We start from the raw sequence: 20,164 nt of genomic DNA, 5'->3' as shown, positions 1-20,164 counted from the left end.
GTGTGAGAAGGCTGTCAGGCTTCTCTCCCCTGTCCTGCCTAGGGGGGGAGGTGGCGCTCCTTTTCCTCTTGGGAGGGCAGGAGGTCAGGCCTGTGCCAGGCTTGCAGCAGCCGGCTTTAAGAACTACCTGTGAGTGCCAGGCTGGCGGGACCACCGGGAAGAGCGGCCCAGGCGGCCCAGGCGGCCCAGGCATCGTGTCTGGATGTAGTGCATGTAGGAGAAGGAAGCGAGATAGAACGACGTGCCTGAAGCAGGATGCACCATCCCCAGATCGTGGCTGCTTTCCCAGGTTTCCCAACCTTGCAGTTCTTCCCTGGGTCTAACCTGAACCCTCCTTTGCCACATCTCTGGCCAGCCTTCAGTTAGCTGCTTTTTCCCTGCCGGGTCTTCCGTCTAACTTACTCACTCTTGGATGAGGCTCTGGTTCCTATGCTGGATGCCAGTCCTCAGAATCTGAGAGTCTGAGGTGCGGAGGCCATGCAGGGAAGCATTCTGCAACTTTGTAGGTCTTACAGAGAATGGAGTTAGTGCCCCTGAGCAAACTGATGTCGCTGTTAATGAGATAGGGAATAGGAGGACCAGGTGGAGGTGGGGTACATTCTTGTTATCATTCTTATTTTACAGCTGAGCAAACGGAGGCCAGAGAGGTTGTGCATCTTGCCCAAGATCACAGCTCCAGATGGCACAGCCTAGATTTACACCCAAGCCTGTCAGATCCCCACCCTCTGCTCGAGTGCAACCCTGTATTATGGGGACCTTATGCCCATTCTCACCCTGCTCAGGATCCTGTGGGGGCCTCATGTACCTGTTGCTGCTGTTTCTGGCCTTGGCACTTGGTGTTTTGTTGTGTTTCAGGCTTCCCAGACATGGGGACCCGTCCATACAAGGGAAAGTCAGCAAAACCCCAGGCTGTCGTGGCCCCACTAATTTGGAATCAGAGATTTGGGGGTGGGGTGGGCCCTAGAGTTGAACTTAGAAACCAAAGGGTGCTAGACTACCTCCATTTTATTTGGGCATCTCCCAACTCCTCTTGTTATACCGCAGACAAATGAGCCAACTGTCTAATGTTACTGGTTAGGTTTCAGAGCAACATTTAAATTGTTTTGTGGGATATCTAGGGGTTCACAATGGAGCAAATGGGTTGCAGGGTTGTTTGTGGAGAGGACATTCTAGACCTGGGAACAGCATATAGAAAGGCTCTGTCTCATTTGTCTCTGTCCCCAACTCTACCCTTGCCCCATTCTCCCCCCTTGGAGATCCCTGACAGCCACAGAGCGCCTGGTGTTGACCGAGTGTCAGAACTTCTCTTCTGTTGGGCAGGCCACCATGAGTCACAGGGCCTACTCTCTTGGGTTGAAGCTCTGGGGATTCCAGAATGGGGGACCCCCACCTCTTCACCTGAAAGTGGCTCATGGATCCCACCTTGGGGGGATTCCATACTAATCACTTGAATCTTGCCTATTTATTCAGCTCCTGATGCCGTCCTTTTTATGGCGGCTAAAGGACACATCTTCTTTTCTGCTCAGTGAAGCTAAAATGATCACTGCTGGCTTGGACCAGTAGCCTGTCTCAGTCCTTGGAGCAATCATGTCCAGCCCAAGGCAGATAGATGGAGGGGGGCAGGGGGACTCGGGGTGACCAGTTACACCACAGGAAGCACAAAGACATTTCCTCCCAAATCTCTCTCCCCTTCCCGGGGCCTCTTCCTAGAACCTCCAAGTCCCTCAATTCCCGCCTCCCTCTACCCCTCCCCCCATTAAGCAGAGTTGATGTATCTTTGGCTCTTTTCCCACCATGAACAAAGCTAGGAATTTCTTGGCTTGTGCGCCAAGGGCCTTGGGTGTCCAGGTTCCTTCAAGTCAGCTCTCTCAGTGGATTAAGCTCACTGTGGTTTAGGTGGCCCTGATTGCCTCTACGAATGACAAAGATTTAACTTTGCATCCGAGTCTCTGAGGCTGGCTCCTCTCTCCATGAACAGCCTCTAGGGTTGGTACATCTGTTCCCAGTCTGGGATCGGGGCACTGACTTTCAGACAGAGTTGGTGGACTAGTCACTGGGAGGGCATGTCCCTGCCATTGCCCCCTTGGTCTCCTTGTCCTCTCCACTTCCCATGCCAAAGGAAGAGCTCACTGGCAGAACAGGATGCTGGACTCAAATGTCCATCTTTAGCCTGGTAGTTCTTGCTTCAGGCTCTTTATAGACGTATTTAGGAAAAAGTGACATACAAGTCACAGGGCTGATGCAGCCAAATCAACCTCACTTTGAGAAAAATCCATAAAGAACATAAACTTCCAAAAACATTCCAGAGAATTCCTCCTGCGTGGCTGGCAGTACATACTCAAAAAGGATTAATTCCAGTAAGAATAGTGATTTTAAATTATTTTATGCACTCTTCAAAAAGATATTTAGGGATTGGGAAGGGGATGGGATGTCAATTTAAGATGATCAAGGATGAAGAAAAACTCTGAAATTATGATGCAAGTCAGTGGTGATACAGAATCTGAAGTGTGAAAATCCCTTCTCTTACCATGACATGGCAGTTTTTGTAAAGTGAAGTATACTTGACCCTCATGGTCCAGGGCCAAGATCTGGGTCAAGTGCCTGTTTTGGGAAGGGAAAAGCTAACTAGCCAGCCCCTGACAGATTGCCCTAAGAAGGCTAGATTACATGAAAATCCAAAGCAAAGCCTTTGACTGTCTTTCCATTCTTTCCTTGGGAACTAAATGAGTCTGACTGCCCAACAGTGGGCAACCAAGAGAAGCTGGAATCTAGATCAATGCACAGTCAGTATTGAGTCCTGAACCATCACACACTGGTCTCCCCTACCCCCTCCTTTTTAGAAGACCAGGGGGAGATTATCCAGTAATCTGCCAGGGTCAGACCAGCTGTGGGGGAGATTTATAGGCTCAAATGGGGACAAATGGCATTCGTTCAGGCTACAAGGCTCTTTAAGGGGGAAACAAAGAGTGCAGGACTGAGAGCCACATTTACTAGAGTAGGGAGGGGGAATGTATAATTATATCCCATGAACACACTGGACTTCTTGTCCAGCGATCCTTGAGGACACTTCAGGGAAAACCTTCTCTATCCCCTTTATATCCTGGACCCAGGTCTCTTTAGAGAGGACGAAACTGCTGGGCCCCTTGAAAAGAGCAGAGACCTGGACAGCCAGGGCTGTAAAGGCTAGCTAGCAACTCAGGGAAATAACACTTTCCGCTTCCAGACAGAAGCAACACTAGGAACACTTTTCCTCCAGCTGTTTTCACCGAGTCAACAGAGACTAAAGCAATCATCAGAAAAGGTTTGGGAAGCTTCAATTCTATATAAAACACATGTAAGTATCCAAAACTTTTTCACTAAATGAAGGAAGGGTCAGATTCAACTTGATCTGGTGAGGATACTGTCACTTGAGTGCTTGTCATGTTCCTCTTCCAGTGCCCTTGGGAGATAGCAACCACATCGGAATTGCTTTACACAACCCAAGAGTGCCCAAGGAGCGCCTGGCACATTACTGATACCCAACGGACATCTGATGAATCTAGCTGAACACAAATGGGTATGAGACCCAGCCTAAAACCCTTTACAAGCAAGGAAACTGGGTTCTAGAGCATGAGAAATGCCCTAAACCCATTTTTCTTTTGGGTAGAACAGGAGCCTATGCCTAAGGCCACTGACCCAAGGCCTGGGTTCCTAGCTTTTCCTCAAGCTGACTGGCAGGAGTCTGTCTCCTGTGATCAGTGTGGTGCATTTCCACCCTCTTCTTGGTAGCAGCTCAGTACCAACCAGCATGACAACAGTCCCTCCCCCTTTCTCCAGCCCCATACTAAGATGTGTACACCTGGAGAAGCAGTGCTTTAAAACCTTTCTACCATCATAGTGAACTGATGAAGCTTCTGAGATAGTAAGCAATCCATCATAACGTTTGTGACTGGTTAACTTTAATTTGTCAAAATAAATCTGCAGTATTTTGCATGTTAGTAATACAGTGCTGGTATTGACAGGAAAAAATCATCATCTGCTTACATAGAAACCTTCATTTAGGAGCACACCTTAGGAGGGAAATGGATATACAATAAAAGGCAAATGCAGGCCAAGCAGCGAGCCCTAGAGCATAACAGGCTGGATGTCAGATTTGAGGATTATCTAATACAACTGTTTAGCTGCCAATCTGATAAAGGGGAAGCTCTCAACCAGGTTACAACCAGAAGGGAAAAACAAAACTGCTTTTTCATAGCGTGGTGGCCGTCGTGCCTTCAACACTTGGTTGAATCAGTTCATCAGCATCAAAACTCAATTCCAGTTCCAAGACACAGGAGAATCTCACCACACAACCTATTTGGCCCCCCTTTCAGTGGCCCGCCGCCACCCCCTTCCTGCCGACTCTCTCCCTCCCAAAAGAAGACACGACGTGGCTTTATTATTGCAGACAAGCTTCTTAAGTGAATAAAGAATGCATACAAAATAGCATTTTAACTGAAGTCATACAATGAAGTCTCACTCCTGTTTATTATACAATGAATTGATAAAACAATCATTTCTAGTATATATCTTTTTTTTTTTTTAAGAACTAATACTTTCAGGGTTCTGACGACCACACTCTAGCCTGGGGGTAGGGTCCACACGTGCCCCCACTGAGGACTGCTCCTTGGGCCACTGTGGAGGAAGCCTGGGCTATCTGAATCAGGGTGGATGGTGACTGCCAGCCCAGCCAGAGATGACAGGTCCTAGCAGGCAGAGCCAGAACCCGGTCCTGGGGCTGCATGCCAGGAAACATACACTTCCTCCAAATGTGGCCACTACCTGCCCAATCTAGGCCTCAGCAGGGCCGTGTGTGGGCCTTCCCTACACAAGTCCTTCCAGTAGTCCACACATAATGCTCTACAGATTAAAAACAAACCATCTTTGTACTGTGGATAGGAACAGTTGTAACAAAGTCATAGCTACATATTTTTCTCTACATTTTGTTTATTGAGACAAACTAATTAAAAGGCACAAACATAGGGCATGTTTACATGGACATTATAACAAACATATACATTAAAAGTGTAGGAATGTGTTGCCTTCCTGCTAAACAGAAAGTTCCTAAGCTTTTATATATACAAAAGTTGTACAATTTAATGTCCTAAAGTACAAAAGATCATTTATAAAATTATTTTACACTAAGTACTATTTTATTTTTTACTATGTAGTTCAACCCCCTCGAACTGTTTTGTATAATGACACACAGATACCTGTCCCTGATGTAGGAAGTCTGCCTCAGATGTAAGGTATTGGATGCTTGAACTGACACAGTGGGGTATAAACGGAAGTCATCCAGTTTGATAGTCAGTCCTGCAAACATTCTCCAAGATTAATACAACTAAATTCCATTTCTCTTAACTGCAAGATTAAAAAAGGAAAAAAAAAAAAACCAAAAACATATTGCAACTTAAAAAAAAAAAGATCACAGCGTCTTGGTTTTAGTAACTTTTTTTTTTTTTTTTTTTTAAAACACAATGTTTTAAAAACATTAATGTGTGGCATGATGGTGTAAAGAGTATCTGTTTCCCTAACTTTTGGTTTCTACTTTATGTACAGAAATAAAACATCCTGCTAAGAAATAAAAAGCACATGTCTTAACGTGCACAATCATTGCTGGGTCTCTACAGGGAGCACAGATAGCTGTCTCCCTGAAAACACCACAAAGCTGATACAAGTGTTTTCTCAAAGAAAAAAAAAGTGATGTTCATATTTACAAAGTTGAACAAATCTGCACAATACTTGATTAAGAAACGGAAGGAGAAATTAAAAAAAAAAAGATACACTCTGCTTGTTCTGAAGGGGTATACTACCTAGTTAGTGGTTAGAATAAAAACTGTATACAATTTAATATAAGACATAAACTCTAGTGAGCAACTAACACATCTTCCCCTGTTGTAATATCAACAGGCTCTGATTGGGAGAGAGAGGGGCATATCACATCCCAGTGCCTCCAGCATCTTCCAATTTAAAGCAATGTATTTTAACTGTTCGAAAGTACTCCTTGGCTCCTGAATAGGAGTCCCAGTGGCCTCTGTTAGGAGTCTGCCCATCCACACACTTGACTTCTCCTCTGTCAGTTGAGGCCTTTTCTTACCAAAACACAATTTGTATATTTTGGTGTGTGTTTTTTTTTTTTTTTTTTTTTAAAAGTCTACTACAATGCTATATTCCATCAGGATTAATATGCTGAGCAATATTTACATCTCCAAATATCAGGTCACAATCCCTATTATATGTTGAAGTTAGAATGATAAATTATCATATGCTTTGCATATCAGAGCTGGTATCACCTTTCCCATAGGGAATGCTGCCTGAAATTAACATATTCCCAAAGGTAAAATGCATATTCTCTGAAATGCATTTTATTATGACAATGCATGTATTTACTCATAAAAACAATAAACACAGACAATTCTACACTAGCTTTCTGTGGATTTAGAGCTTCTGGTTAAAATCAGCCATCCACCTCGTATGGGGAGAAGAGTTCTGCTAGTGTTTAGAATAAAATGATTCCTTGGGATTAGAAACAGTAATGCTGTTTTTTTATTTTGAAATGGGTTTTGCTTTTTTATGATTGGTTTTAATTCTGGCATTTTACCTTGCCAACTACTATTGTTTAAGCAATGCTGTCAGCTAAAACGAATTTCTGATTAAACTAAAGTGGTCCAGTGATAAGTTACATACACACCCTACCTTGAACAATCCCAGCCAAATTGGAAAAAAATGCCACTACACTATTATTAACTAATATAATAAAATCTCCCAAATTCATGGTTTACTTTTTGCTTTAATAAACTAAAAGTAAGTTGCTGGTAAATATTTACTTTAACCCATATTTTGATTTTATAATACTGTTTACCAAGGTGGTGATGTAGGCAAAGCTTGGGGTAAGAAAGGCATGCTCTCTACAGGCCTCATTGCTATATTGAGAGGGGCAGCTAACGTCATAGGTGTGGGCAGGTTCATTGGAGACGTGATGGTGACAGGGTGTGCTATATTCACTGGAGCAGTGACTGGGGTGGGAAGGTTGACTGGGGTAGTAAGTGTTAAAGGAGAGGTCATGGATAATGGACTGGTTATAGTTACAGGGTGCCCTATGTTCATTGGGCTGGTTATGTTAACTGCACTTGAAACATTTACTGGACTTCTCATGCTCATTGCAGCTGCCACTGTGACTGGGTTTGACATCGTCCCAGACGACACAGAGGACGTTATATTGAATGGAGTAGTGAGAGTCACAGGTGTCGTAGCAGCCGTGGAGGTTTGGCACAGGTTAGCAGCTTCTAAAATAAGAAGACAAAATGGCCTTTAGACTCCCAAAACAATGAGTAAAATTCACAAACAACTTCTGAACCAACTCTTTTTTTTAATTAAAAAGGACATTTAATGAATGAAATTACAGGTTCTTTACCAAGCGGTCAACAGGAAGGGAGGCTCTTTCTGAGTACAGGACTGGGGATGCATGAATCTTTTCTAATGCTATTCCTCCCACACGGCTTTGGGCAACTTGTTTAGCCTGGCGCTTTTGGTTTCAGATTTAGATTTACTTACCTACCTCACAGTGATGCTGGGAAGATCAGTTAATTTCTGCTAGGCACTCTGGGAGGCAGAGATATCAAGCAGGGCTTAGTATTCTCACTACCATTTCATGCAGGCAGAGCCAAGCACTGGCAGGCTGGGAGAAAGAGCTTGTTTACACAGAGCTGGGCCGATGGTCACACAAGAACAGGTAATCAGAAAAATCTTCTAGTAAGGCACACTGTAACTAGCGGAGAGAGTTGTGTATCCTCAATGCTATTTACTCTAAAGCCTCAGAGGTGAAGCTACATTCTGTTAAGGTTTTAAAAATCCCAAAGTAGGGACTGACCAACAAGCTATTTTCATATCACCTGTTTATTTCAGTCTTAGAAAAATCGTTTAAACAATCCTAATGTGTCTAGTTAGGTTCCCTAACTATGCTAAGAAAGAGAAAATATCTCTCAGTGGGTTTATATTTTCCTCTCCACTCCCATTTCTTCTCTTTCTGATGCTGACAGAATCACCCACTTTACACCCAGGGTCATATAACTGCGCACATTCTATACATCATCAACCATACCAAGGAGGACTAATTAAGCAAAAAGACCCTACAGTGATTTGTGGGACCTTGGTGCTTGTTACCCAGCAAAGCCTGGGTACTTCTTAAAGAAAACTTCCCTCAGAGGTGACACCCCCACCCCACCCCTCAATAAAATTCAGCACCACCTGCTGGTGTGTCAGAAAACAGCAGTGAGAAGACAGATGAGCTGGCTAGTTGGATGCATGTGACTTGGCTATCAAAATGGAGAAAATACATTTAAGACTAAGGACAGAGGTCTGCACACATTCCACACATCCGAGTCAAATCACCTCACGCTGATCAATATGATGGAACTCTGGCAAACTCCATACTCTCTGTCAGGAATTCCCAAACCTGGCTGATGATCAAAATCATTTCTCTAGGGAGCTTTAAAACAAAAACAAAAACCAAACCAAACCAAACCAAACCAAACCAAAACTTCCCAGGAAATTCAACAATGATATTTAGATGGAACTTTAGAAATCTGTATTTTTAAAAAGCTCTTGAGATGGGTGATCTGATTCTTACTCAGGTTTGGGGACTTTATATTACCTTATTTAAAAAAAGAGACCTGGTGATTCAAGTTTAGGTTGTCAGGGCAGGAATCTCCTCTCCCCAAAGATGTGACATTTTACTAACACGAATACAGACGTTTCTAACATTAGTGGTCATTTCCAGAGAGATTCATGCTACAAATGGGAATACAATAGCATTTTGTTTCGTGGAGGTCAAAAGATGAGCTAAACAATTGAGTCTTATTGTGCACGCAAAATGAAATACAACACCAAAAAGAAGAGTGCAGAAAGGGAAAACCGACTCACTTTTGAGGTGATGTTAGCACTGCTAAAGTATTCTTGTTTCCACCAAAGAAGGGGCTTTCACCCTCACCTGTGCCGGCCCCTCCCCACCCGCCCCTGCCTCTCCTTTCAGTCTAACATCATCCTTTTCTAGGACTTAAATCATTTTACTCTTACTCCTTCTCAAGTAAAACATCCTTCATAACATGCTTTCACCTACTTGCGACTGTCATAGCACATAGACATTTTCCTGCACACCCTCATCTCCACCTCTTCTAACCATAAAACATTTTATTAAATTATAACAAATTTTCACTTGGAAGAGAAGAGCACGAAGCTGCTGAGGAAGGGTAGAAAGCCTACCTGGCTGCAATGCAAGTAGATGTATGAAAAAGGACTCTATATTCCTTTCATCTTTATCCAAATACAGGGTGTTTAGAAGGGATCTGTGGAAGGGAAGAGCTATACTACATGAAAGCAAAGGAGGGAAGAGACTACACAGTGAAGGAATTACAGAGGAGCCTACAGGCAAAGGATTCCTTATGAATTTGAAATAAAACAGTAAGACATGGCAGAGGTCAGGAAGGAAAGAAGCAATTTAGGAATCTCTCCTATGGCTGATGGTACACAGACAAAATGATTGATTTGAAATGCCCCCACAATAGTTCAGAAGCCAAAACTCTTAAGTCTTAAGTTAAAAAGCTGTGTGGAAAACAGATACTCCAACTGATTCTTCACAAGATTTAGGAAAAGAAAGCAAACCATTCTCAATCTTAGTAACAATGACAGTAAAGTCCCTAACAACTTAAGTACACACATGTTAGGCTAACACCAGCCCCAGTAAGAGACTGAATGAGATTAAGGTAAGACCAAGAGCAAAAATATCAGCACCGTTAAGCCGGAAACAGGTAATACATAATGCAACACAGAAAGAACATTAAAGAGCAGAAAATAGCAAAGTTGTAAGAAAATAAACTTGTGCACCAAAAGAATATTTCATCCACCTCCAAAAGTGGGAATGTTTTAGAAGGGCAAAAGAGGAGCCCATAATGCATGGAGATTGACATAAAAATGGAACTCTGAACATACACAGTGAAGGACCAAATCTGGCTCCAAATTTCTAAGAAAAGGTCAATCAAAAGAATATGACCAGAAGCACTAAGGATTTTTTATTTCTTTAAGTAAAAAAAAAAAAAAACAAAAACAAAAAACACTTATCTGGAAGCTTAGAAGCTTTGTGGCCAACATATAGTATTTCCAGGTTTCCAGGAAGCCAGATTCCCTAAGTTGTGGATGCCTCTCTTGGAGCCTGGGGCACACTATGTGAACACATGTCAGCCGTACCATGAGCATTGGCCACCTCATCTTATCTTTGTTTTTTTGAAGGATTTTATTTATTTATTCATGAGAGATACAGAGAGAGAGGCAGAGACATAAGCAGAGGGAGAAGCAGGCTCCCTGTGGGGAGCCCAATGCAGGACTTGATCCCAGGACCCCAGGATCGCTATTTAAGCTAAAGGCAGACGCTCAACCACTGAGCCACCCAGGTGTCCCTCATCTTACCTTTCTTTCTTGCCTTGACAGCTTCCTCCCACAGTCTCAGTGTCTCCACCTGCTTCCCTGGCCAGCTTGTCACATGCTGCTGCTGTTGCTGCTGCTGCTGCTGCTGCTTCTGGCTGCTGGTTTCTTCACTCATGCATGCTACTCCAAAGATAAACCATAGATGCTACATTACCTTGAAAAAGTGTAGCCATTTTTTCAAAATCTGAAACTTAGATACTTTGGTTCTTCAAGCTTCTCTGACCTTTATTATTATTTGACTTGATAGTTTTTACTAGAGAGATCTTCTTTTGCTGCTTCTGTCTATACTGGTCAAAATAAATAAATTACTACAAGAAAAATGGAGAGAGCTGGGGGAAAATCAATATAAAAGAGAAAATAATTCTTTGCTATATTAAAAGTGTCTTTTAGAATGGAACTTGGGTGATAATAGTATAGACTAATTTATGCTCGTCAAAATATCTAATCAAGTTGGCTACTTGACCACAACAATGCACACTAAAAGCAAATTTTTGTAAAGTTAAAAAGTGTGACATGCCAGACAATAAACCCAATGTACTTACAAAGAAGCAAAAATGGATGAGATTAAAACAAACTAAGTGTTCTTTTCCGCTCACTTTTGGCCACCTATTCTGAGAATTTAATGTTTCTGCAGCATAAAGTGTGTGTGTGTGTGTATATATACATATTTATAAAATAGAATACAGAATTAGGAATAGATTTTCTTCTGGTGGTTAGGGCAATCTCAAAGACAAAACCTGGGTAAATGCAAATACTGAATTTTACTCATGAGTCCCTGAAATATTCTATCTTTGATTCTGAATTTAAGATAATCAGAGCACTTACACTTCCAAATGGATAGGATATCCCAACTTTACCGATTTGATTGAGAAGCAAACTTGATGCCACATTCATCTTTAAGGTTATCAAGGGCATTTTATTAACTCAAACAGGAGTTAGGAGACACTGATGCTTAAGAATCTTCCTTAACCTCATAAAACTTTCTTAACAAAAACAATGAAAACTGTCTCACAGAAGCTGCAACTTCCTAGTGTGGCTTCTGCTGCCACAATTCTAAAACACCAGAGCTTTTTGTTCAAACTCCACAGAAGGGACACGTTGAAAAAAGAGCGACAGGGAAATTCTGCTTTTCTAACTTGACTGTTATTAGTAGACAAACACTGGACTGGGCAAAATTAGTGGAGGGCTTGTCAGTGTTGTCTGTATCCACCCACACAGGTGAAGCAGATCTCCAATACCAGTATATACTCTCCATTAACATGTGTTTATATGCTTTAGTCATAGGAGAAAAACATGTAAGATGAATATGAACACAGTTCTGAGAGCACAGTAAAAACATCTTCAAAACATTATGAAAAACATCCATTTCATCAATATGAAATGCAACAGAAATATAATTTGAAGTGTCACCTACTTTTACTGATGCCTTGTTTACATGTATTACAGTTGATACTTTGGCTCTGCCCATGTGTCTTTAAGTGGCTGGTGATGTACGCTGCACTCAGAAGCTTCCCACAGATGTTACATGATACCTTGCCTTCGTGGCGCACCATGTGTGTCCGCAGTCTGTCTTTGGTGGCAAAGGCAGCAGTGCACGTCTGCATGAGGGAGGAAAACTTTTTTTAAATATAGACTATCCTGTTCTACTCATTTTAAAGTACGTTATATTCTAGGCATAACCCTATCCATGTCTGCAAGCAGACTGAGTTAGTTGCATTTTAACTGCATGTGTTACCTAGAATCATAATCGTAAGGAAACACTTGGTGAATTTTAGACCCTTACATTTAGGGGGAAGAAAAAATAACAGAGTACTGAAAAGCTGTAGTCAGTTAAACCTGGAAATAAATGCAGCTCCTTGATTCATGAAACAGTGTAACACTAAGCAAATTAACCTATCTGCATTTGTTTCTCCATCTGTAAAAGGAGGGTAATACCTACCTCACAAAATTACTGGTGAGATTAAGAGCCTGGCCCAAGGCCTCCCACATAGCAGGCACTTGCTCAAATGATACTAGCTTCCTTCCTCGGATTGGATTTTTCTTAGGATTCAAATCATTTACTCAATAAAGTCAGTTGTTAACACATTTAACTGAAAGGAGCACAGAAAGACTTCCAGCAACAAACTAAAATTACTGATGTCTAAAAAAGGTCATTGGATTTAGCAAGATTCTTAACCTTTTCATTATCACAACTTAGGCCAAATAAAATCAACAGATTTTCAAACTAGAAAAGGCTCCAATTTGACAGACAAACATCCAATAATTTTTCTCCACTTGGGAGAAAATTCCTATTTTCTTCTTTTACGGTTAAAAATCATCCACCCAGAAAATAACTTAAAGCATTTCATTCATTTATTCATTTCAAATACATAATGACCTTTGCAAGACTATACATTTTTTTCTTGTAAGATAAATACTGTTGCCTAAGGAAAGGGAAATGCAGCTTAACGAAAACAACACATTTACATTTTTAAATGCTCTTGCCTCACAGAAATAGAAGCTGTCATTTATATTGTATAAAACCAGAATTCAAATGGACCACATTTACTCAAGTCAGTGATTTTAAGACTATTCAAGAACGGTGAGATTTGATTGGCTCAGACCTTCTGGATATTGTGCATTAAGTGCTACACTAAGGATAAGTCATTTTAACTCTTACTTGGCATTTGAAGGGTCTTTCTGTTGAATGGACATGTTTTACGTGACAGCTTAAGTGGTCAGGCCTGTGAAAGAGAGAGTTTCAACAGAAGATGTAATGGAACACACATTGAGAAATGCTACTCACTGTGATGTTTACATGCTTGGCAGCTTTGGGTGGAGGGCATTTTAAAGAAAGCTAGCAGAACTATCAACTCCCCCTCCCCCCAGTGCAAGCCTCCTTACCTCTGTTACCATAAACAAAAGTTTTTAGTCCTTTACCTGTTAATTTTTCTCTTCTAGTCAACATCAAATCATGTTAGGTCTTGGTTCTTTAAATTATAAAATACCCAAAGTTTCAGTCCTAACACTTGCCAGAGACAGTTACTACTATATTAACTTCAAAAGCCTTTAAAAAGGAAACTAGTGAAAGGTTAGTAACCACAGAAAAATGGGAAAAAGTCCTAAAAGTTATACTAAGAGTATCCAAGGTCATCCCAACTTCCGGGAAATAAGTTTCTTTGATTTACACAGTGAACCTCATGTCTAGTCACCCAGCTGAATTGGAAACCAATAGTTTTGCAGTGATAAGAATTACAGATGTGCCAAACGAAGGCCTGAGTCCACCAGGCCACTGCTTAACTGAAATATTAAGCTAATCACTATGTCACCACTTGTCAACCACACCAAACTGGAATTAGACCTGGAAGTGTAATACTTTATCTATCATCAATCTCCTCTAATAACACAGGCCTGCCCACAGCTATTCTCACATAATAAGCCTTCTGGGTCACAAAAAGACAAAACTGAAATTCACTGATACCTAATAAAAACAAAAGCAAAGCAAAATGCAGTACCTCGAGAAACCTTTCCCACAAACACTGCAAGTATAGGGTTTGGTGATGCCTCCTTCATGAGACCTCACATGGTAAGTCATCCGGTCCTTCCTCTTGAAGCGCTGATTACAAACAGGACACTCGAAGGGCTTTTCGTCCGAATGGGAGAGCTTGTGCCGATTAAGGTGGTACACATCTCGGAAGGCCTTCCCACACATCTCACAAGCATGGTTCTTCTTGACAGGCTTACTGGGTTTCTTGACAGACTGGGTCACGGGCATAGCTGTGGTGCTGGCACTGCTGCTGGGGTTGGTGCCCGAGGAAGATGTAGTGACTGTTGATAAGATGCCAGCAATGGTCGAGACCAACGAAGTTCTGCTGCTGTCCCCAGCAATGGTGGAGATGAGGGGAACCACCGTGGTGGGGGTTTTCTTTGACCGGGACACCAACTTGATCCCTGTGTGGCAGGACTCATGGCGCCTCAGGTGATAGCTGTCCCTGAAAGCTTTGCTGCAATAAGTGCACACAAATGAAGTTTTGGGTTTTTCTTTTTTAATCCCAATGGCATCCTTTAATGTTTCTGGTGCTGCTTGAGGTTTCTGAGTTATTGGTATTGGAAGCAATGGTTTCTGATCAGGGGGCTCCACAGCAGAGCTCAGGAGGGGCAGCAAGCTGTTCTGTGCTGCCTGCTGTTGGTGATGGGAGGCTTCATGGGCCTAAAACCAAACATTTACACTTCAGAAACTCAGCCTCGCACAATGGCCTTCAAAATTCAACATGCTCCAGACAACAGAGACCAGAAGAAACAAAGAGCCTGTAAGCTACTCCCTGCAGCAGAGATCCAGCAACCACCTAGTTACCCTCAGAGTTCCCAAAACAAAGCATTAAAAATCACTGTGCAGACACAAAACTTTTACGACTAAGTTGCTGACAGTGATCTTGCTTTCAAACAGCTGACTACACACCACTCTGGTTCATAAGAGACACACCAGCTGATGAAATCAGTTTGCATAGTCTGTCAGTGCTGAAACCAAGTTTAAATAACTTGTCAAAAGAATTACACTCCAGACTTAAGTATTTACCAGTACCTTACTGCAGTAATGCAGACGCTAGACACTCACACACATATACATATATACACATAATCATCTATTTGTCTATTTTACCTAGGAAAAGAAAGGCAATGTCTCCCATCACAGAACTTAGTGACTGAGGAAGGAGGCTGTTGCTAAGTGATAAAAAGGACGCTAGCTCTCTGAATACTTGCACTATTTGTTAAGTTTACTTTTAAAGTTTTCTTTAAAACTTCTTTAAAAGTTTACTTTTTAATTTTCCTACTAAAAGATCTGATTGAAATGAAACTTGCTATTAATCAGCCTGGAAGGCATCTGTGAAGGTATAGCCTACAGCAAAACACTGGTCAGTTGTCTCTCAGTTCATTTGATCCTACACTAGAAATCTGCATCCTTTAACAACAAACCCTACACTCTCTAAGACAGACTAGCAAGAAAAAACAAACTAAATATAATTAAAATTCCTTTCATTTTCATCCTCTTCCAGCACTTATACATTTTGTTAAAGTATTAAACATTTGCTGTTATGATGTGCTTCTCCACTCTAGAGTTGGACACTGGAAATTTTCCTTAGCTGCAACTGCAATTTCATCGTCAGGTTTGTGATCAGGTTCTTGGTATTTATGAATAGTTAGTTACTCTCTTGGTTTTTATTCTTTCAAAATTCTCCATTCTGATAAACATTTAGAAAATGATGGGAAACATTCCTGAAATAGTTCTTTCTGGTACGTTGTACTTTATCAACGTTATTTTTTGAAACTTTTTGGACAGTGAACCCAAGCCCCTATGCTTGAGTTTTGTAATCCTCAAAGGATACATGCACTTAGCGGTAAGAGTTCCAAATACTTTAAGTATACAACATCCTAGGAGGGGCCCATCCCATTATCTTAGACATTCTAGTCACTTATTTAGCCTTCTTACTCTATAATCACAAGTCCTACAGTTAACTTGATTAAGAGGAAAACAAGGAGACAGACACACACATTCACACAGAGCTTCTTCTCCCCTAATGTATAGAAATATCTACCACACATAGCTCCATTTTTACTTGATGGCAGCACAACAGCTAAGCCTGGAACCAAGTCTCCCCCAAGTCATTAGGAGGTGTGGTATTCAGAGTTACCAGTTCCAATTTAATAATTTTGGTTGAATCCCATTTGAGTCCTGGAAGTACTCACAGAAATTATGTGCTGACCTGTTGAGTATCTTTCTGGACTTAGGGATCATACCGAATTATAGTCCACTTTTAATTTAATTTATGGAGCTCTTGTAAATGTCAGTGTCTGCCCATGAGACATTAGTGGAAACTTTACAGAATTTGGATGCAAATCTTATCCCCTTTCCAACCTGGCTGTGGATACCCAAGTTTCCATACAGTATACAAACAGTTAATAGCTGAAGATAGTTCAAGATATACAATTTCAAAGGCTAACAGATCAGATAATAGGGAATGCAAATCTTCTGGACAAAGTTCAGACTTATAGTGTTTAGAGGCATTTTTCAATTCTAAACAACCATTAGTTTGATGGAGTACTAAAAGCACTTACTGCCATTTTACCAATTCAGATGTCTGTGGCAACATAAAGTATTTTTACAGCATTGCTGAAGCTCACTCTCACACGAGGGTCACACCAGGTCCCTGCTTCTTGGGTGAAATGCTGTAGAATGCCTCGACCACTACGGGAATCACTCTCTGAGGATTCCTAGGATCCCCACACTTCTACATGAAGCCTTCTAAGAGGGGAACTGGGTTTTCCCAACTTGTTCTCTGAGGGAGAGACAGAGTAAAATAACAACCATGGCCTGCCTTCAGTTAAGTGATTAAAAAAAAAAAAAAAAAGAACAAAAAAAAAAAAAAAGAACTTCTGGGTAGACTTTTATTTGACTGGTATCATCAAACCAATGCTTTAATTTTATCTCCCATCTCTTTCAACTTTAAGGCTTTTTTAACCCTGCCCAAGCTTTCCTTTTTCTGAAGTTGGCAAAAAAAACAAAACAAAACAAAAAAAACAAAAAAAACAAAACAGAAATGTTATTTCATCACCCAGGGTAGTAAGATATAGCACCATGAAATCTCCGCTGCCAGAGGGCAAAAAATTTTGTACTGAAACAAATTAGCATCAGTGAGTCATATCTTGAATGTCCTGTTAGGAGAATCATCCATCAAACATTTTAACAGCTATGGCTTTCACTTTCCACCAGGTTATCTGGAAAGCAAGCAGGTATTAAATTGTTTTAAAATATAAATTCAATAATATGCTCTAGGAAACAAACAAGAGAGTTTAACTCTCCCATTTCCCCAGTAAAAATTACTTAAAACTGAAACTGAGTAAGTCTATTCATACCTTTCCATAGAAAAGACTGAAATATTCTCTTTACCCATTCAACTGTCCTCGGCTCTAAATTATTTTTCCAACAATTTTCACTGCACACATTGCCAAGCCCAGGATCAAATATTAGTTTTCACACTTCTCCATCAGGTGGAAAAAAAGATTTTAATTGCTGAAAAAAAAATTAAATAATATAAAATCTAATTAACAAGTTGATCAATAAATGCTTGGCATTTGTCTTATCCAGAAAAAGAATAATAAAAGTATTCCAAAGGATTGTTCAATTAGCTTTCCAAAAATCAGTGATTGGTTTTTCCTTTACATAAAGAACTCTTTTTTGCAATCTCCATGAAGTTTATGGGCAGTAGGTTTAATATGGTAAATCTAAATCATTCCTCACATGAAAATCACTTAGGTGGCCCATTAATCCCATATTTAAAACGACCATTTGAAAGCTTTTTCTAGGGAGGGCATTTGCCACCTTTACACCAATTTGGATGCCAGCTAGTTATTTATCATTTTTTTTTCTCAATGCATTTTTTTTAAGTTGACTTAAAGCATGATAAAACAATATCCGATCAGAATGAGAAAGTTTGTGAGTTCCATAATTTTGCATATCTTCAATTTTGAGAAGCCGGAACATATTTCAATCAACTACGTAAAAACCGAATTACTCACATTTGAGAGAAAATATGTCTTAAAACAATAAACCAGCTCTACACCATAGGTAATGTTCGAATTACCCAATTCCCTATATTACTTCCACTGGGATGAGTCCAGTGGCTGGGCGAATTTTTTGAAAATTCTGCATCCATTCCTGGTTAGTTTCAAAAGGTCTCAAGCGCCCAAGTAACGCGTCTGGGATTTCACGAAGTTATTCAAAGAAGGAAAATAACCCAGAGAGGCGGGAAGAACGCGTTTAAAGTGACAAGCTTCCTAACCTCCTCCCGTTCCGAAGTTTCCCCGTGAGCTCATCACTACTGCCCACTAAGTGCTTCGTTTGCAAATAGAAATGAAGCAGGGAAAAAAATCAAGTTCCAGCCTAGGTCTTCCCAACAGGGGTCCCCCACCTAAAATGGGCGGGCAAGAGGACTGCCAACGTATCGTCTACACTTTCAAGTTTCTTGCAAAAAAAAAAAGAAAAGAAAAAAAAAAGTGTAGACCAACACCCCAACGCATGACTCATCTGGGGGCTTTGTAAGCCGACTTTGTTTGCTCTCTCCACTTTCCGTCTCCCCCACTTGGTTGGAGGAAACGTTCGAGGTGGGACGAGAGGGAAAAGCGCTCCGGGAGAAGGTCGGGCCTCCAGGAGTCCCGGCACCCCCGGCACCCCCCGCCCCCCCGCCCCGCTCCTCCCGCCCCGGCCAGGCTGGGGGATTCCCCGGGCTGAATGGGACGGCGGGAGAGCTGGACAGAGGGAGAGGGTGTCAGCTGCCAAGGCTCGGCAAAGGCTTGCGAGAGAAAAAAAAAAAAAACACGTAAATCCAGTGAAAAAGTTTGGGGAGGGGAGACACACAACACCCCCCAACAGGGTAAACACGAGGGGGGCGGCGGGAAGGGGGAGTGGCGGGGAACCCAGGGATGCCCGCTAGCCGCGGGGACGGGGGTCAGAAAGTCAACACACACACACACACACACACACACACACACACAAAAAGAGGGGAGGGCGGTGAGGAGGAAGGAGAGCGAGCGAAAGATGGATGAAGTGCGTGTGTGTGGGGAGTGTCTCGGAGCCGGACCTGGGGACCCCCTCACCCCACCGTGCGGGCCCGGGCCGGGCGCGCTGCGGCCAGGCGGCCAGCGGCCCGGCGCCCTCCTTTCTCTGGGCCGCGGGTGCTGACAGCGACCGGCCTCCTCCCTTCCCCTTCAGGGCGGGAGGGAAGGGTGTCTGCGTGTGCCTGAGTGTGCTGGGGGGGGCCCGGGGTTCACCCCGAGGCCTGCTCTCTCCCCCGCACCCCGTGAGGCCGCCTCCTTTCACCTCAGCAGCCCCGCTCCGCCGGCGCGGGCGGGCGGAAAAACAAAGGGGGATTAAGGCCGGGCCGGAGCGCGGAGCCGGGAGGGAGGGGAGGAGGAGCGCCCGCCCGCCCGCCCGCCAGCCCGGGGCCCGGCCCCCCTGTCCCCCCCGTGCCCCCCCGGGGGGGCCCCCAGTACCTGGAACAGGAACGCGGTCCAGTTGGCCTCCATGGCTGCGGCGGCCGACCCCCCTCCTCCCCACTCCCCCCGCTCGGGGAGCCTCCTCAGCCGGAGGAGGCGACAACAAAGCGGCGGCGGCGGCGGCGGCGGCAGCGGCAGCGGCGGCTCCTCAACATGGCAGCGCCGAGCGCGGCCACTTCCGGTAACCTCCGGGACGCACCACCGCCGCGGCGAGCGCGGGCGGGGGGGGAGCCCCGACCCGGCCGCCGCCGCCCCCGGCCGCCCGGACCCCTCCCGGGCGTCCCCGCCGCAGGCTCGCCGCCTCGGAGCTCAGCCAGGGCCCGCCGGCGGTGGGGTCAGGGCCCCCGCGGGGGGGCTGGGGTGGGGCCGGGGGCGGGGATGGGGCGCGGCGTCCCCCCCCGCGGGGGTGTGTGGTGCTGCGGTCCGCGGCTCCGGCAGCTGGAGCAGGGGGAGAGCAGGAGAGAAGATGGAGGACGCCAGGGTCTGGCGCGGGCTCGCTGGGCACGGCGGGGCCGTTTCCCGGGACCCAGACGCGGTGCCCGGCGGCGTCGCGTCCTTGCCAGACCCCCGGCGGATGGCGCAGGCCACGGCGGTCACCCGGCTCTTCAGCCCCATATACGCAGCAATTGGAGGCGCG

The 20,164-nt window shown here is 43.6% G+C and overlaps 1 protein-coding gene across 6 annotated transcripts; it reads right to left on the bottom strand.

Annotated features, from left to right (window-relative positions):
• Window positions 1-3,916: 3,916 nt before the first annotated feature.
• Window positions 3,917-19,705, bottom strand: VEZF1 (vascular endothelial zinc finger 1). Of its 6 annotated transcripts, XM_072779858.1 has the most exons (8): window positions 19,525-19,678; window positions 17,423-17,545; window positions 16,591-16,811; window positions 13,992-14,686; window positions 13,157-13,220; window positions 11,912-12,113; window positions 10,480-10,617; window positions 3,917-7,304 (listed from the first exon to the last, which is right to left on the bottom strand). In XM_072779858.1, the coding sequence occupies exons 3-8, from the start codon at window positions 16,594-16,596 to the stop codon at window positions 6,877-6,879; spliced, it is 1,533 nt and encodes a 510-aa protein (XP_072635959.1). In that variant the 5' UTR covers window positions 16,597-16,811; window positions 17,423-17,545; window positions 19,525-19,678; the 3' UTR covers window positions 3,917-6,876. The 6 variants fall into 6 exon arrangements, with proteins under 6 accessions (XP_072635959.1, XP_072635962.1, XP_072635961.1 ...); XM_072779861.1 differs by lacking the exon at window positions 17,423-17,545 and having other exon boundaries at window positions 11,912-12,095; window positions 19,525-19,705; XM_072779860.1 differs by lacking the exon at window positions 17,423-17,545 and having other exon boundaries at window positions 19,525-19,692.
• Window positions 19,706-20,164: the final 459 nt, after the last annotated feature.

Source organism: Canis lupus, chromosome 16 (assembly GCF_048164855.1).
Source record: "Canis lupus baileyi chromosome 16, mCanLup2.hap1, whole genome shotgun sequence".
NCBI classification, from domain to species: domain Eukaryota; kingdom Metazoa; phylum Chordata; class Mammalia; order Carnivora; family Canidae; genus Canis; species Canis lupus.
Note: the sequence above shows the minus strand (reverse complement) of the source record. Positions and strands in the feature narration are given on the sequence as shown.

Bases quoted from the DNA above. Each gene is read 5' to 3' on its own strand.
- VEZF1 (XM_072779855.1), bottom strand. From the start codon at position 19,557: ATGGAGGCCAACTGGACCGCGTTCCTGTTCCAG. The intron at 13,221-13,991 runs GTACTGCATTTT...TCTCTTTCACAG, and splicing joins TGTGGGAAAGGTTTCTCGAG to GCCTGACCACTTAAGCTGTC. The intron at 12,114-13,156 runs GTAAGAGTTAAA...ATTTAAAAAAAG, and splicing joins AAAGACCCTTCAAATGCCAA to TTTTCCTCCCTCATGCAGAC.